General features: G+C 40.7%; 3 protein-coding genes and 1 pseudogene across 5 annotated transcripts in view; 2 read left to right on the top strand and 2 right to left on the bottom strand.

Moving 5' to 3' along the window:
• LOC110069277 (uncharacterized) overlaps positions 1–2,830 on the top strand; it is a 9,205-nt gene extending 6,375 nt beyond the window's left edge. For all 3 annotated transcript variants that reach the window (XM_020776778.2, XM_089293503.1, XM_089293504.1), the window contains 2 exons: positions 385–699; positions 1,085–2,830. In XM_020776778.2, coding sequence (XP_020632437.2) covers positions 391–699; positions 1,085–1,702 — 927 coding nt within the window. In that variant the 5' untranslated portion in view covers positions 385–390 and the 3' untranslated portion in view covers positions 1,703–2,830. The remainder of the gene's footprint in view (positions 1–384; positions 700–1,084) is intronic.
• A 602-nt stretch (positions 2,831–3,432) lies between these two features.
• Positions 3,433–10,004, top strand: LOC110068711 (major facilitator superfamily domain-containing protein 6-like). The gene is made up of 3 exons (XM_020776108.2): positions 3,433–5,035; positions 6,184–6,416; positions 8,050–10,004. Exons 1-2 carry the CDS (start codon positions 3,754–3,756, stop codon positions 6,414–6,416), a joined length of 1,515 nt encoding a protein of 504 aa, XP_020631767.2. The 5' UTR covers positions 3,433–3,753; the 3' UTR covers positions 8,050–10,004.
• LOC149109153 (trace amine-associated receptor 9-like) lies at positions 8,076–8,958 on the bottom strand (annotated as a pseudogene).
• LOC110069500 (histamine H2 receptor-like) lies at positions 9,267–12,036 on the bottom strand. Its single transcript, XM_020777031.2, has one exon. It carries the CDS (start codon positions 11,857–11,859, stop codon positions 10,819–10,821), a length of 1,041 nt encoding a protein of 346 aa, XP_020632690.2. The 5' UTR covers positions 11,860–12,036; the 3' UTR covers positions 9,267–10,818.
• Positions 12,037–15,120: the final 3,084 nt, after the last annotated feature.

Here is a 15,120-nt window from a genome sequence, read left to right as displayed (position 1 = left end):
TATTTTCACTCGACTTCTCCATTCTGCGATTAAGTTTGATTAAAATGTACATTGCATGAAAAGAAAAACATTAAACACCGTTTTTTTCCTTATTTCCGGTCATTTGATCTCAACTCCCGATAACTCCAAACTTTTTCAATTTCCCTTGAAGGTTCGAGTTATGGGGAGTCCACTGTAGTATCATACATAACCGTCTTTAGCTATCCATCTTAAACTCTAGCTCCAAAACAGTTTTTAGCGGCTCTCGAGCTCATTTAACAATTTTCAATTAAATGTCACCGAGCTTTAAATAAATGCTTTAGCTAATAGTATTGACAATGGGCGAAGAAGGTAAAGGTCTTAAGTAGCCAAAATAACATTGAATTTATTTTGCTATTTTGCCAGGTTAATATGAGACGAACTACGATGGTGGGTTTGATATGTTTACTCGTGATATTGATCACAACAAGCTCGTCTAAACAGTGCAGCAAACCTGTACACTCCGTAAAAGGAAGTCACCTGACTGGTCACGTGATATCGAACGGAAGCACAGATAGTTTAGGAGACTGTTTGGTCGAATGTACCGCTGACCCGCGGTGTAAGAGCATCAATTTCCGCTTTGAAGACTTGCTCTGTGAACTGAACGACGCTGATAGATACACTCACCCGTGGGATTATGGATCTAAAGAAGGACATGGGTACAGTGATTATCCTTATAAGGTAAATTAACGTTTCTTTTTTTTTCTCTGGGTCCTCAGCACACCGTATTGTACAGCAGGTCTTTTGACTGATAGGTGTCAATTAATCTACTTAAAATTGAAAGTTCATGATACTGATGTCACTTCAAACCGGACTCTGTGATATTAGTTAAATAAATAAAATAAATGAATTAAAACTGATTTAGAGAGGAATCCACATCAACCTTGGCTCGTTTTCACTCGGGTCCTCTATCCGGGTTATAATTTAGACTGTTGGTGTTTGTAGAGCCGAATCAATTCGTTAATGCAAGAATGAGGGGTGCGCTTCGCGTACTTTGTTCCGGCTGTAACTGCTTTCATAGACATGCAAACCAATTAACATGAAACACTTTATTTAACACAAACAGGAGATATATAAAGAGTTTTACATGACGCCTCTGTGGCTTCAGACACACGCCTCTTTCGTCAATGTCTATCATATCACATCCGCTGACCAGATAACATTCAACGCAGGCTTGACAAAAGACGCGGCTCTTTTAAAAGTTTCCTTGGTGGAAGCTGGTGTCTTGCTAGATGCAACTCCGCTGACCGTTAAAATAACAGTAGCCAATGACGCCAGCATTGGGCAAATATTTGACAGCGATATCATATATGGTGTATCGGACGGAATCAATTTCATTGGATTTGAAGCACCAGACAGAGGAAATTATGCCAAAAACTACCCCTGCTATGGAATTGAAGCCACGCCTGGGGAAACTCTGACAAAAAAGACAAGTTTTAATAAGGTAACTCCTAATCAAGTCGCAAGCTTTTACCCTGATCAGTTTGTCTTCACTCTCAAGCTGGACAAGCCATGGGGCTCGTGTTTTACTACGCATGGCGGAGGCTTCCTGAAGACAGCCGAGTTCACGAAACGATTGATGCCTAGCTTTGGTCTCACTCTGGAGGTTTATAAAATCAATCGTGGAGAAAGAGTTGGCATCAAGTCTATTGAGGTCACTATTCGAAAAACTGGCGACTACTAATTACATTGTGGAATGTTGTAAAAATCAGTCCGTTTCTTTTACCTTAATTTTTAAAGTAATTTTTAAACGATGTCTGCAATTTTGCTAAGTGATTTGTGCTGTGGCACTTTTAACGCATGCCCCTAGTGATTATGCAATGTTTTCAAATAAAGTTTATTCAACATTCTGCAGGTATGCGGCATAAGCTATGGATCCTGTTCAAGGTGCTTTGGACCCATTTAGCCGATATTTGTTAAATCCCACAACGCGATGGATTTGTTCATGTCAGATATTCATACAAAACACCCTGTTAGATCGCTCTGCGTCCTTTCCTTTTCTCCTCACCCCCATGCCTCCTCCCCACAAGTAGCCGTGTGTAACTCATTGATCCTGGGTAGAACCATCATCTTCATTTTGGGGTCAGTTTCAGTAACATGCAATGTGATAACTGTTACTTTTAACCTTCGCGGACACTCATAAAACACACAACTTGCTGAGGTTAGGTATGGTTTCCTTGCATCGAGTCAGCCGACACATTATGAACTAGTCAATAGACTTTAAGGAGGGCGGCTCTTTGTTTTGGCGCAGAAGTAATTACATGGAAGTGGCTGAAGCACAAAGTTTCATCTTCCTATCGAATCAATAATTTTAGGCATGCGCGTAAAACTGCACTCCGCATGCAGAAACTGAAACGCAAAGTAAACCCAAGTTCTCGAAACGGTTGCCTAAATTTCTGTTTGTGCAGAAACGGAAAAAAGAAATGCTTTTTTCAACCTGTATAAGCTTCAACTTGAAATATTTTTAAATATGTATCCAATAAGAAGATTGAACCATTGGGAAATAACGTTTTAGAGAAACAAAGAAACGCAAGTCTTTACACCTACGCGGGAGCAGCCAAGATAAGTTGGTTACGTTGTTGTCTACGAATTGAAAGTTGGTTGGATTATTCCCGGGACTATTAAATTCAGCGTTACAATGTGTACATAACCTTACAACGATTGTAAAAATATGAGCCAAAAAGAGTCTGGAAACTCAGTTAAAAGTCCAAGAAGCAACCTAATGACATCACGAGCAGTGGTTGTGTTCATGTTAGCAAGCTCGAGCTTTGTTAAAGACAAACAAAAGAAATGAATAAATGTGGTCATTGAATTTCCTTCGTTTGTGCCCTTGAAGCCTCGCTGCAAAGCTGAATTTTATCATAGCAAAAATGGTCTATTCACTCTATGAAATATGCCTGCAGGGAATCATGGTAACTGTATTCATCAAAACAAATATCCAGTCCACGATGATGTATACAACTACTATGATTCCCCGCTGGCGAGTCTCATAGAACGAATTAAATAACTTAAACATCAAGAGTGCAATTATCATATTTGCGGCATGATGTAGTTCAGTTTTTATCGTAGCTTTTATGATATGGTGGTAATTACGTTAACGTTTTTATTGTTGTTTAATTATTGGAGTTTTTCATCATGCATATACCCAAACTTTTCATGCATTAATATTTATATAACAGCTGATAATGGTCAGCTGATTGGTTTCTCACCGAGATAAACAAATAAATAAGTAAATAAATAAATAAAAAATAAATGAGATTGTTTAAATACATCCAGCTCATTCTACCAATGGTATGAGCACATCGTCTTCTCTTGCCACTAGACAATCCTTTTAATCAATAATAAATAACTGTATGAATAAAAAACCTGACTTTTCAACCAACTGTGAAACTTTTCGATTAATTTACAGATTAATCCTCGCTCTTAGATAGAATTAAGCTGTAGTCTTTTAATCTATCCATATCCTGAGTTAACAATGGGATTTAGACTTCAGAATACAAATAACAACCCTATATGAGCATCGTGAATATACAATTGATATTTCACGTGGAAATATATTCAAAAAGTCTGTCTCTTTGACGGGTAAATTAGCATTTTCTTTTGTGTTTCGTGTACACAATTTTCGCTCGATTTACAAGTTTGTCAGCTGAATTAATTGAGAAGGAATAACCCATAAACGCCACAGCTTACGCGATCCAGGTCAGCCAGCGAAGAAACAAAAATAAACAGACCAAAATGGAAGATGAGTCTCAGAAGAAGGCAAGTTCTGAGGAGGAACAGAAAGAAAAGCCAAGCTTCCTTGAACGTTTAAAAATATTCGGATGCACGGTCCAGTTCTTTCACTACAAGGTTTTGTTCTTCGCTTCTTATGGCGCGTTCGGTTGCTTGATGACGTTTTTACCGCTGTATTTCAAGCAGTTAGGTTTGTCCGCCGCCCAAACAGGGCTTCTTGTTGGAATACGTCCTCTTTGCCAAGCAATAGGAGCACCATTTTGGGGAATCCTCGCCGACAAGTACAAGAGAAGAAAAGCAATTCTCCTACTCGGTGCAACTGCTTGGCTGATTAAGAACATGTTAATTCTAGTGGTTCGCCCGAGTCATCAAGTGTGCGTTGCAACCGTTGGCAATGAATCTCATCTTGTCACGAAGAGGAATAGCCTCGTGGACTCACAACAGAAAACCGGCCCTTTAAGCAGCAGGGTACAAACGGCGTTAGCGTCCACAGGTACTCCAGACAAAGAAAAATATTTCATTCAAGTCGACAATGGCGAGCTTTTGGATATATTTTATATCCTTCTTGTGCTTGTTATCATTGGAGAACTGTTTGGCTCCATTCTTCACCCACTCCTGGACGGGTGCACAGTGGACTTCCTAGGCAATGAGAGGAAATCATACGGTCGGTTACGCTTCTGGGGCTCTGTAGGAATGGTGGTAACTAATTTAACTGTTGGCCTGGTCATTAATCACTATACACGCCAATACTGCGGCGAGATACGCAAAAATTATTACATCGCCTTCTACTTCTTCGCCGGTTTTATGGTGGCCACGATTGTCTTCCTATTCTCCGTGAAAATCGTTTACTGCGAGGGGCCAAAACAATCCTTATCCGCAATCAGGGAACTGTTTAATTCTCGCGTAAAATTTTCCTTCTGGTTTGCAGCGATTTCTCTTGGAATAAGCGATGGATTTCAGAGTGACTTCAACTCGTGGTTCCTCGATGACCTTAAAGCAAGCTCCTTCGAGGTTGGCCTTGCTGCAGCTTTACACTTCGTTCTGAGCGCGCTGTCTTATTTTGTCGCAAACTTTGCACTGGAGCGGTTGGGGTACATTATTACAATCGCTGCCGGCCTTGTATTGTATATAGTACTGTTTATTGGCTTTTCATTCGCTCAAAGCCCGTGGGTCGCGATTGTGTTTTATGTAATCATCGGCGGGGTGTTTGCTGTTTTCTGGACGGCATGTGTGGCGTATGTTGGAGCGATGGCATCTCCGCTTGGTTTAGGAGCTGCAGGACAAGGTAAATAAGACTTCCTTTTTATACATCAAAGAAATTATTATTTGTTTAGAAGATGTTTGATAATCATCCCTTTCATATGGAATATAAATAAGCAATTTGTGAACGGATCTCTTAGTTTTATTCATGTTCCGCTTTTGAGCTATTGACATGTTCATATTTTGCGAAAAATCTGTGAGGCAGATTTAATTTGTTTGAAGGTTTAATTATAGCTGGGGTGACACGCGATGATTTTTAGAAAAACCTCATTGAAACTACTTGTGCCCAACCTGCTCTCAAGCACTCGGTCATTCATTTTCGGTTTTTCGCTCACGTTGTATTGTTCAACTATTGCATATGATTTATTAAAGACTTTCGCAAACCACTCGGACTATAGAAAAAACATATCTGGGACTGAACATTTTACAAAAGAGTTACAGCTGGGCTTTTTCACTACCTTAAAACTCTAGTAAATCACGTTAGCTTTCTGTCATTGCTGTGGAGACACATACGGTCTTCAGCAAGTCTAATATTAGTATTACAAAGTATAACACTCAATTTATGGCACGTAGACTTGCCTGAATGTCTCACTCCGGACGCGGATCGCGATTGAAGTCCGGGTTCGAATCCTTTTTTAACTGATACAGTTCTTAGACAATGTACTTTACAATGTAGCGCATTGCTCCACCCGAGAGCTACAACATTGGAGGACAATCTGTAATCTGGACTTTAATCTCATCCGAGGAGGATTAATTAATCAGTATTGACGGTAAAATTTGACAGTTACTTGTGATAATACATTCTTGGTAGTTAGGCTGCCTCAGTGCTCTCGTTTCGTCCCGGCCAAGGGACTCTTCAGAGACCTTTCTGCTTGGTAAACTGGTTGAGCAACATTCCCTTGAATCTGTGCGGTTGGGAATCCTTGTACGATATAAGGCGAATTATGCTACCATCATTTTGTTAGCGAACGGGGCTTTGAGTACGATGCTCAACGAGTTTGCCAAGCAGAAAGCGCTCTTAAGAGTCTCTTGGCCAGGACAAAAAGAAAGCATTGCGTCAGACTAGCCATGAGCAATGTATTTATCAGTACTGATGGAATAAACTGGCCTGCTAGCTCCGTCGATTTTTCGGATTAAACAGGAATGCTACCTTTCCCCACTTTATTTTCTCAGGAATCCTGAACGGCCTGTTTGTGGGAGTAGGAACCGGGGGTGGAACAATACTTGGTGGATTGCTGATCGGAGCTGTAGGGATGCGCGCATCGTACAGACTGTTTGCTGCCTTCCTAGCATTGATCACGTTGTTATTTCTTGGCTTCCAGTGGTCTGGACGACACGAAGATAGCGGTGAACTTGACTCACCGTACAGTGCAGTACCGAATCAAGACGACGAAATAGACGAATAGGCGGGTATTTCTTGCTTAAACTGATTTCCTCGGTAGCTCTTTCGAAACATTTAATACGAACTTACTAAAATTCATATATAGTGGCTGTGAAATTTTGCATCTGTGCATTAGTGAGAGGAACAAGTTGAGTGCATGATGACCAGAGACATATAGGTTTGCATTAGTTACACCTTTTTTAGAAGCTTCACTGGCTTAGGTGGGGCTCCTATGCGTCTCATTGCTGTTTTTGTAACATAATTATCGAGGAGACAATTCAAAGGGTAGCTAAAAGCATTATTCATGATGCTACACCTAAACATTACGCGTAGTACGTCCACACTACCCCCCAGAAATTTAAAAGGGCAGCTTTATTTCTACGGTTAGGCCTACCGTCCACACTGATCCGTCAAGAAAACAGAGCTTTTCGTAGACGTTCTTCAAACCGGAGGAATTTGAAAACGCGGCTTTTCGTTTTCGTGCAGAAGGAAAACATCTTGAAAACGGCGCTTTTCGGAAATGATGACTTCATGATAATGGTATGATTTCCCTAACCGAAATTTTCTCAAACACCAATCCAAAATGACCGGTGATTGTTGCGTTTTTAAATTCCCCCGGGGTACTGTGGACCAGGGGCGGATCTGTGTGTCCGTTTTCAAATTTCTCCGACGTATTTAGTCCTAGGCATGAGAAATTAACGATATTTAACGACAGAACACTTTTCTGCGTTGCTGCCTGGAAACAGCCTTCGTTGCAGACGCTACCTACCGCTGATTGCTTGTTATTTACCGGTAAATTTCCTTCTGCGACGCAGGTTAACTGGAAAAATACAACGAAGAATAATTAGTAAACAGTCTTTAGGGAGGCTTTCAGGGCACTCAAAGGAAAGGCAGATTTTTGTACAATTTGACTTTTGAGAGAATCAGTCGTTAGCTTAGGATTCGACTACGCGACAAAACAATTTTGATCCGCAGTGTTTGACATCAATAAATAAATAATTCAAATAAATGAGCGCGACACGGCGATTTAAATTTTATCTTTATTATTCTTTATTATTATTTTGTTTGGTTGGTTGGTTGGTTGGTTGGTTGGTTGGTTGTTTTATTTTTGCCATTTAAAAGTATTTACAAAATATCAATGTTTAAAGTGAGGAAGCCAAAGGAAGCCAATAAGATTGTACTTAGTGTAAGGACCACCTTAGGCTTAACAAAAGAATAAAAATGCTGTCATCGGCACACAAAATGATCATAATTTCTGATAAAAATTAGTTAAGCAAAGCTAAACATGCAAATGCGCAAAAGCAGTGGAGGACAAAAAAAAGCGAGAAAAAGCTAAAAGCTCCGTGACATTCTCCAGAGAATTGCACTTTTATCCATCTAAAAATTATTCATTAATTCACAGGCGACTATTTGAATATTTGAAAGCAGGAATTCTCGCGGGTATTAGCACATGGTCTGATATGGGGCAACAAAACGCCCAAGCCAAAAAGGTTCATTAAGTTTAATTCAGAGGTGAACCCAGCAATACCAGAAGCATTTTGAATTTCAGTACTGAGAGAATTTTAATTTGAGGTCTTGACTTTCCTTAAATTTGTTCTACAATAGGGCAAACAGAAGGAATTCTTAGTTCTAGAATTGTATGTCATTGAAACTTTCAGGAAGAAGACGATTGGATAACCCAAAGTCAGTGAAAGCACAGGGTTCGTTTAAAAGAAGCTTTGAACTCGGCCCACATCCAGGCTCAAGTGTACTGCCTGCGACGACACAAATCAGTCGTGGCAAACTGCAAAACGCTGACAACGCTCACTGGCATGGAAAGAACAACTTCTACAACGGCAACGATGGCAACCTTCCAAATTGTCTTCTTGGTCCTTTTAGCCTCCACTGAACGAGCTGTTTCTGTGTTAGTCACTGTCCCTTCCTCGTCTCGTAAAATGGCCCAACGGACACCGCGCTCGCTCTGCCACAGCAATTCTTCTCGACTGGTCGCGCGCTGCTTGGAAAATCTCTCCACGGCAGTAGAAATTAACCAGCGTGGGAACAAGCTCAGTGAGCATCCCGCAGATAATCCAAAGTTTTGGCAAGTCCTTATTAGCGAGCGTAAAGAAAAAGGAACTGAGCGTGAAGCCGAATACCCAGACGATTATGATTGAGATGCAGCTTCGCTTTACTGTAACAACACTGTAGTAGCGCAAAGGGTCAATGACAGCGATGTATCGCTCGATGCTCATTACACTTAAGGTGTGCATGATTATCATTGCGCTGGACATGGCAAAGAAGCTTTCCAGCTGCTGTAGATGCTCTTCTCTGTATTGCCACGAAACAAAGTTAGTTAACATGATCTAAAGAGGATTCACTGCTATGCCGACGAAGAGATCGATGGCGGATAAAGATGCCAGCAGATAATAACATGGCTGGCGAAGTGACGGGCCTCTTGATAATAGTCATTAGCACAATGAAATTTCCCATGCGATTACAGCCGCTAGTCCAGAAACTGAATTGATAATTCCCAGGATTATAGCCGCAATAGGCGATATCTCTCCCGCGCAATGCAGTTGTTCTACCATCTCTAGTTCTATAATACCTGGCGATTTTGAAACGTTAACAGGTCCGGGTGTTTCCCCAATGGATCCGAATCCTTATTGCAGTTTGAATCACATCTATTGTTAGCAATTATGTGACATAGAATATGTTGGCACTCGTTTATTGGAAACTAGAGTAAAAGGAGCTACGTCATAGCAGTGAATCCTCTTTAGATCAGTCATGTTAACTAGCTTTGTTTCGTGGCAATACAGAGAAGAGCATCTACTGCAGCTGGAAAGCTTCTTTGCCATGTCCAGCGCAATGATAATCAAACAAATATTAAATAAATATAAACATTGACACAGCCTCTTTAATTAAATAATACAATTGGAAAACTGTGCACGTGGTGTGCATGTACAATGCTTATTAAGCGTATTACGCACGCTTGCATCTGCCAAGTATTAACCACTAAGTTGATTAAACCAGCACAAACCAGTGCGATGACATAACTGTTCTTAAAGTGCTTAACCAACTAGCATAAACGTTCAATTTGGATCTGAAAGAATTAAAAGGCTTGTGCCTTCGTGTGATTGAACTATCTTTCTTGGTGTTCTGAAGTGACATGTGGCACTAAAGCATGTATTTTCATCTCATTACGTTGATCTATCCCATAACCCATCCAAATAATTGAAATCTTTCACTTTTAATGTTTTATTGCGCTCGCCCTGAGTACAGGGTATGAAATCATTTTATATTGTATAGGCTGTTCTCTTGATGCTCCAATCAGATTGGACAACTTCCTTCTCGTCTGGGAAGCTTGCAAAGCATATAGGGATATGAGTCGCTTGGCCGTGTATACTTCGTTACTCCGATAATTGAATCAACCATAGTTAATAGAGGGGACTGGTTATGAAGCCCGGCAAACATCAAAGGAGCAAACAAAGACGCCAAGATTTATGTTGGATGCTGACTCGAGAATTCTAGGTTTAATTTGACGAGGAACGACACTTTTTTGTTCAAAATAGGACGCCTTGTATTGAATAGCAAGTGACTTACTTTGGCAAAAAATTAAAAGCTTGGAGACACAAAATGTTTCATGTTCTTCACTTTTTACAATCTCATATGGTTTTTGGAGTTATAAGTTTCTTTTCGTGAATATTCAATGCCATCTCCAGTGACAAACGTTGCCCGACTTCAATGCCTTTCTTGTTAACAATGCAGTTGACATCAGGACAGTACAGTTTTTCCCACCTGCTGAATCCTGATTGATCACTTCAAATTTCAGGCACATCGGCCTTATGCAAGGCTTGTAGCTGCGCCTATAAAAAAAAGCACTTTTTCTCAGCTTAGATGATCACGTCCATTAGTAGGGACGTTCGGAACGCCGAACCGGTGGTCTCTTGCCCTCACCTTTGCTCACCTGTCAACTACGAGGATACAAATTTTACGAACACTCCCTAAAGAGTGCTTTTCAGTGACAATGATACATATAAATTTTAAAGTCAACATAAGTTAAGGGCTAATTCCTCGCTGCTTTCCCCTCAAGTCGATCTTAGGCTTTTATTGCCACAATTTCTTCTTTTATATAATCTTTATCTTTAATTAATTTTTAGTGTCTGCTTTTAATTTACTTATATTCTACTTTTATCGCACCTTTTAGAAACGCCATCATTTTAATTTACGTTTAAAAGTAGAAACAAAGCTACAGAGGTTAACCCTGAAAGTTGTTTAAACTGTTCCATGAACTGACTGATGCATGGTTAATAGAGTGTCCACTGTTCAGATCTGGATTTGAATAAAGGGATGTACAAGGGATTGAATTTTTAGTGCTCAAAACCTGTCTCTCTCTCCTCTGTTACTCTTTCTTGTTTTGAGAACTGGTGTCGGGTTGAACTTTGAGTTAATTACGCCAGCCCTGACGCAGAAGAGAAGCTTTGCAATCTCATAGCAGCTTGTTTCTCCTTGTCACATAATTTGTCCTTAATTTGCACTTCCTCTGTGCGCACAACATCAGTGCCTCCTGGGTTAGTGCTCTGGCGATTGCAGCCCCAACACGGACCATTTTGAAAGATTCGTTTTAACGCCTGTTTAAATTCTCTTGTTCTTAAAAAGTAGATCCAGGGATTTACCGCTGAACTAGCGAAAGCCAGCGTATCTACCCAGAACCACATGATGAAGTCAATATGGATTTTTAAACACTCGTCTGACGTCAGAGATTGAACAAAAGACAGAATGCAGGATGGGAGCCACATTAAAAAGCATGCCCCTATAACGACAGCCGCTGTCCATGCGGCCTTGCGGTTTTTCAGGGTTCTGATCGCTTCACGTAGGTTCGCAATATGTTCACATGCTATCCTTCGCGCCTGTGCCCTGGCCGTCCTGTAAATGCGAAAATAACAAAAAGAGATTCCTGATAAAGGGATGATAAAAACGATAGTGTAGGAAACCATCCACATTGTGGGAAGCGCGTTGAACTGATCTGTGATAAACAGACGCGGTAAAGGTATAAGGAAAGAGAATATCCATACGAGACCAATTAAACGTAAGCATCTTTCAGTAGTGACATAACTTTCGTATCGAAACACGGTTACAATGGCTAGATATCGATCGACGCTTACACCACATAGACTGTACGTTGTAGCTGTAAGAGTTTGCAACGTCATTACTTCTGCCACTACCGCCAATGGATGGGAACTGTCCTGGATAACCAGCCTCGCTTTCACAGCATACAGCGGGTTCATGATTAAACCCACGGAGAAATCGGCGATCGCAAGTGATGCGATCAGGTAATTAGAGTTTGTTCTTAAACCAGGCGTCCTGTAAATTGCTAGAAGTATCATCGCATTGCCGAAGATTGCCAATACGCTTAGAAGAGCATTTAAAATACTAACAGGTAGCAGCAGATTCGTCGTGGAATTAGAACTAAAACCGCAAATTTGATCCATTTATACGTACAGTCCTGCGTTGGAATATGGGATTATTCAGTGATTTACACTCTTTCTATCTCGTCAACCGTGCAATAGAAAGGCTTTCGGTACTGAAAGTTAAAAATATACCATAAGCTTTGATTTTTGATTTTCAATCACGTCTTTTTCTCTACAGCTGGTAATCGTGATTGACGTTTTCGCTACGACGTTTTATATCTCGACAGATTTGTTCATCAATTTATTAGGCATGTGTCAACATGGATCCAAGAATAAAGCTACCAGCAGTTGATTTAGATAAATCAAGAGATAAGAGAACTCAGACCTTAAAGTTTGATCAAGCGAGCGTTTACTATGAAAGACAAAACGTTTCTCTTCAAGACTTCATTTGAAATTCAGTCCTCCTCGATTTCGATCGAATGGCGGTTTGAGATCGTGTTTCAACCATTAATTATATACATACCAAATCTAAGCATGTCCGACGCTTTTAGTCACTTAGATATAAACAGTATAATTTACATATGATAAATTTGTTTGCCCATGTCGTGTTCCAAACTTAAGATAATTTTGCGTCGCAAATTGGAATTACTTCCTAGTGAAATCAATAAACTACATCTCTTTTATCACACAGATATTTTATTAAATGTCAAAGATCGAGTAAATCGGAAATTTTTAAAAACTTCTGTCAATAGTCTTACAGCAGTTATCTCGCTAATGATGGATTTGCGCACATCCTTCTGTTTGTATTGTAAATTGTCAATAGCCAGCAGGTAATACGTGTCTACTCCCACGACTTAAGCTGGATTTCCTCTGTCGTGTTATTTTACGCACGTCAACAAACGTGTGGTTCACCGTTTTCCGCAGATATAAGCCGTCCATACATTTGCTCTGATCTGTTTTATTTGACTCGCGTAAAAATCCCCGAGGGGACTCTCATTTGAAAAGGTCGAGGATGTTCGTCGTCTCGCACAGGGGGTGTAAATCAAGTATTCTGGTCCCACGTAGGGTGTTCATGACGAAACGTCATTATATTTACCTATCTAGGTGTCTTTTAGGGTGCACTTTTTTCCGTTTTTTAGGTGATTCCTCAGAATTGCGTTGCGCAACCCTACTGTGCACGATTTTCGCGTCATTAGCGCGCGCTGAGGGGCGCGTGCACATTCACAGCATATACAAAATGGTGGCTTTTTCTAAACGGCTTCGCTTGCGAGAGACAAGTCATCGCTTTTTCCTCGGAAACGAGTACCGGGACCTAACGATTTTTTTATTTAGTTTGAATACAGAGATCACCTTTTTTCTACACAGTGAATATGGACCAATTTTTATTGCAGAGTGAAAAATTATCACGGAAAATGAGAGCATGGCTAGCACTCGTAAAAGATAATAGGCTGATTTAGCAACAGGACGGGAACGTCAGATGACGACTGCAGGTCGCGCGGAATAACCTGGATTCTGTTCTAATTTGACCATATTTGGGTATTTGTACTGCGCGCGCCGTCGTCAAGTGACGTTCCCGTCTTCTTGCTAAATCAGCCTAATTATATGGCCCCAGAACACTGCGTGCCTGGAACATATTGTATCCCTGTCGACTAAATATGAGTGCCCTTATCATGAAACGCACATCAAATTGCTCCTTAACACTTATGTAATACATCCATTGTTGTATTTCTCGCTTAACTTTCTCTCTATTTTCTGCTCTCTTAAAGCGTAAGGTGAATGGTTCAAATATAAACGTTTCTGAAAGCAGATAATTTCAGGAATTATGGGGTTTATTGAAGGTCCTCCTGCTCCTAAACGAATATGGGGACCCCCCCCCCCCCCCCTCTTTTATTTCAAATTTTAAGTTCTCTTGATATAGCAGCCAACAAGTAAAGTTTGAAAGAAAATCTATTGTGAGTTCTATTTCGGTGGAATTGCCACTCCTTCCTGAACAGCGGCTGGTAATCGAGACTACTCCGTATTAAGTACAGTGGTATATTTTAGGGGTCAAATAAAGCTCAAGCCACGCCTGCATTAGAATCCTTTGGGGGTTTAATTAATATCTTCCGATGAGCATGCCCGACCTTTTAATATGGGAGTTCCCAACCCGGGTGAAAATCCCTCGCGATGCGGCGCGTGAAATAACGCAACGGTGAAGCGTGAGTCTGACGCACTGAAGGATCAATTGCCCACGCTTAGCTCATAAATCCGAATTCCAGGAAAAAAATTGATCTATAATTCTAATTGTCTACTTGACTTCTTTGAATCTTGAAAATCGTGCCGAATTTATTGTTTGATTGGTCCGTGAACTCTGTTCTTCGGAAAGTAGAGCTGCTATCGGGCATCCCTGACAATGCTGAGAAACCATCAGGACATCTTCAGAACAACTCAGCACTCTGAAAATGAAAGTCTTACGCAAAGGGCCCAGAGAAATTCTGCAGGTCGGCTTACTCTATTTTCTTTTCTTTTCTTTTCTTTTCTTTTCTTTTCTTTTCTTTTGCTTTTTGTTTTTGTTTTTGTTTTGTTTTTTTCAGTGGAACCCAGCCTTACGGTCACCTCGTTAATATGGTCACCTCGTTATTACGGCTACTTTTTTTTGTCCTGGCGAAACGCCCATACATTTTCTAATAAGAAAACTCCGTTCATACGGCCAACGGCCACACTCTAAAATTCCAACCTGTTTAGTCCCATATAATCTTACCCCGTTTATACGGCCACTCGAACCAGTTACGTTCATCTTTCCAATGTTGACATTGTATGACTGATTGAATTTTCATTTTTTTTTTAATTATAACTGCATTTGCGATGCTTATAGATGAACAGTTGTTTAGAATTCTTAGAAGTGCCATTGTGATTAAAAGACGTCACTCAGTTTACACAAGTCATGAAATTTGACCCTACCCCATTACTGCGGTCAAATTTCCATGGCCCATTGGCAACCGTATAAACGGGGTTCCACTGCATGTCGTTTACCTTGTTTTTTGGGGGGGGCGCCCAAAGATCACGTGGCGGGAGACTGTTAGAAAGGACTGAAGCGTATGGGAAAGACCAGGAGCAGCATTCAAATCAGGGGCATCAGTGAGAGATTGAGTGACCTTTTGAGAGATGGAATGGGGTAACGGACTGCACAGATGGCAACCTACAAGTTTAAAGACAAAACTTTGTTTAAAAGCCTACACGCGCTGAACGAAGCCCACGTATAGTAAGCGGCCTCCGTAAAGTGAGCGAGCACACATGCGCAAATGAAGCAAACGAGCGCCGAGTTGTTCGCAATTTCACACGTAGATACGAAACACACGAGCA

The sequence above is a fragment of the Orbicella faveolata genome, unplaced genomic scaffold, assembly GCF_042242905.1.
Source record: "Orbicella faveolata isolate gen_17 unplaced genomic scaffold, um_ofav_v1 contig_25, whole genome shotgun sequence".
Classification (NCBI taxonomy): Eukaryota; Metazoa; Cnidaria; class Anthozoa; order Scleractinia; family Merulinidae; genus Orbicella; species Orbicella faveolata.
The sequence above is the reverse complement of the archived record's forward strand: the minus strand, read 5'-3'. Positions and strand labels throughout refer to the sequence as shown.

Excerpts from the sequence above, each read along its gene's own strand:
- LOC110068711 (XM_020776108.2), top strand. The coding sequence starts at position 3,754 with ATGGAAGATGAGTCTCAGAAGAAGGCAAGTTCTGAGGAGGAACAGAAA. Across the intron at positions 5,036-6,183 it reads TTTAGGAGCTGCAGGACAAG|GAATCCTGAACGGCCTGTTT; the intron begins GTAAATAAGACT and ends TTATTTTCTCAG.
- LOC110069500 (XM_020777031.2), bottom strand. The coding sequence starts at position 11,859 with ATGGATCAAATTTGCGGTTTTAGTTCTAATTCCACGACGAATCTGCTG.